Raw genomic sequence first — 2,396 nt, forward strand, 5'->3', positions numbered from 1 at the left:
CTGGCCATGCTGGGGCGGTTACCGGCCATGGCCCGTATCCTGCGCAACGTCTTTGTGGCTGAGAAGAAGCAAGCTCTGACCATGGAGGTGGCTTGTGCCCGTATGGCTGACAGCTACGACACGCAGATGTCTCCTGGTAGGAAATGGAGGGGGGTGGTCTCCTCGTCTTTGCAGGAGGAAGGGGCTGGAGAGCTGAGCTCTGAGCTGGTGGTTCCCATTCTTTTTGCAGGTGAGATGGAGAAACACTTGCGGCTCTTTGCAGAGCTCCTGCCCGACTGGGTGGGGATCCACGCCATCAGGACAGACACCTACATCAAGCTGGACAAGGGGATGGACCTCAGCCTCGTCACCGAGAGGCTCACCAAGGCGGCGAAGGAGGCAGAAGCTCTCTGAGCTCCACGAGGGTTGAGGTTTCCCCAGTGCAATCTCCTCGAAATGTAGCAAATCCCGACTGTGCTCCAGGGACTGGTGTGGGCTGACAGGAGACTCATCCTCAGGGATCTCCAAGGAAGAGCAAAAAAAATGCCTTAATTTAACTAATTTCTCAGCCAGGGTCCTTCTGGGTGAGGACTGTAGTTCCCTCGACCCTTGAGTTGAAGGCAAGCAGTCCTGGGGTGATGATGATGATGCAAGTGGTGAAGAGGAGCTAGTAACCTCTTCTTGGCTTTGCTGTGCTCTCCTGAAGGTTGGATGCAGGAGGTTCCTCCTCAAGCCTTGATGCAGATTTCTTCCATTAACTGGGTCCTGGTGGGGTTGGAGGCAGGACTGGGCAGGGGTGATGGGCAAGAAGGAGTGAGAGAAGAAGTCACAAATTGATGAGGGTTTTTTTTGGAGCTCTTGGGCCTCATTCTGTTTTTAAGAGGAGGGGAAAAACGCATCTCCAGCCCTGGCTGGAAACAACTCCAGGACTTGTCAAAACATATTTGTATTAAATGTTTTAAATAGAGCGGACTTGTGTTAACCCAGCGCTCTTCCTCTCGGCCGTGTTCACACCGGGGTTCTCCATGGCAATTGGCACCGGCTGGAGCACTCAGGGAAGGGTTTTGGGTCATCATCCAGCTCCTGGAGAAAGGCTGACTGGAAAAAGTGAGCGTGGGTTTGCAGCAAATGAATGCAGCTTTTGTAAAGAGGGACCATGGAGCAGCTCCCAGCGGGACAGGAGCCGGCAGGGCTGGGGGTGGGAGGGTGTGGGGGGGCTTTTTCCCCAGTGGAAAGTCCAGGACATGCAGATAAAGTAGCTTGGGAAGAGGGACAAGAAAAGTGCTGATGGCTGCTGAGGTGCTGGCCTGGCCCAGTGCCCAGCAGGTCAGTGCTTGGAGGAGGTGGGAGCTGCCCAGTGCTGTGTTGGGCACATCTCACGTGGCTTCCTGAGCCAAGCTGGGCTGGTTCCAGCATGGAGCACTAAGGACTTGGATGGAAAGGTGACTGTCCTTCTTCTGGGTGAGGGACCACGCTGGTCCAGGGAAGCTTCCCCAGTTGAAGTGCTGATTTTGGAGGCTGATGCCATCAGAGATCCCTGTATCTCTATCCTCTTCCTCCTCCAAGAACCTGCATGCCATTGGGGGCAGGACCAGTTGGCCAGCACTGCTGGCAGGAGGTAAGCCCTGTTTCCAGGGAGGAGGGTTTAAACCCAGCTGGGAGGCTGGAGGGATGCAAGGCTGGGCTGGATCAACTACACTGACCAGACTTGGCTGTGGTGGAGAGGAGCTGGTCTCTCTCCAGAGGAGCTGGTCTCCAGGGGAGCTGTTTCCAGCAGCCTTGCTGGCACACGCACGCCCCAGGGGAGCTTGCAGCAAGCTCCCGTTTCTCAGGACAAAAAAAAAAACCCAACTCCTTTTCCTCCTGCCTGGAAGCCAGCCCTGCACAACCTTGTCTCCACGAACAATGACATTCAACAGTTGCTCACAGCGTGAAGACACCGTCCCCAAGTTCCCTGATGTCACCCCTTGGCCCCACACGCAGCCAGCTCTGGCACTGGCTGGGGTTACACTGGCTTCCACAGCACACAGCTGCTTTCCATGGCTCTTTGGGGTGGAATTACTTTTTCCCTTCTCCACCTCGCAGCAGGGACCCTCTCCCCGTGCCAAGTACGCGCGCGAGGGCTGGCTGCGAAAACAACTGCCCTGGGGTAAGTTTCTCCCAGGGGAATGGTGTTTCCCAGAGCAAACCCAGCAACCATTGAAGTGGCTTTTCAGGAAATGGTGATAAAAATCGTGGTAACAGCTCTTCTCAAGGGGAAAAGGTGAGTGGGGGGAAGGTTTGCTGAGCTGCAGGGTCTATGATCTCACCCCAGCATTGGGTATTTCCACTGCAACCCAGTAGGACCAGTCTGGGTTCTCTCCTCCAGCAAGAGGTTGGTGCCAGGTATGGAGAGAAGGTACCTGAAGGGTTAAGTC

General features: G+C 55.4%; 1 protein-coding gene across 1 annotated transcript in view; it reads left to right on the forward strand.

The window, feature by feature from the left end:
• CDT1 (chromatin licensing and DNA replication factor 1) overlaps positions 1–393 on the forward strand; it is a gene marked incomplete at its 5' end in the record, with an annotated part of 2,584 nt that extends 2,191 nt beyond the window's left edge. Inside the window, 2 exon segments of the mRNA XM_010174621.1 lie at positions 1–136; positions 230–393. The exon segment at positions 1–136 is cut by the window's left edge and continues 15 nt beyond it. Coding sequence (XP_010172923.1) covers positions 1–136; positions 230–393 — 300 coding nt within the window.
• Between the last annotated feature and the right edge of the window lie 2,003 nt (positions 394–2,396).

Source organism: Antrostomus carolinensis, unplaced genomic scaffold, assembly GCF_000700745.2.
Source record: "Antrostomus carolinensis isolate BGI_N321 unplaced genomic scaffold, ASM70074v2 scaffold34468, whole genome shotgun sequence".
In the NCBI taxonomy this organism is placed as follows: Eukaryota; Metazoa; Chordata; class Aves; order Caprimulgiformes; family Caprimulgidae; genus Antrostomus; species Antrostomus carolinensis.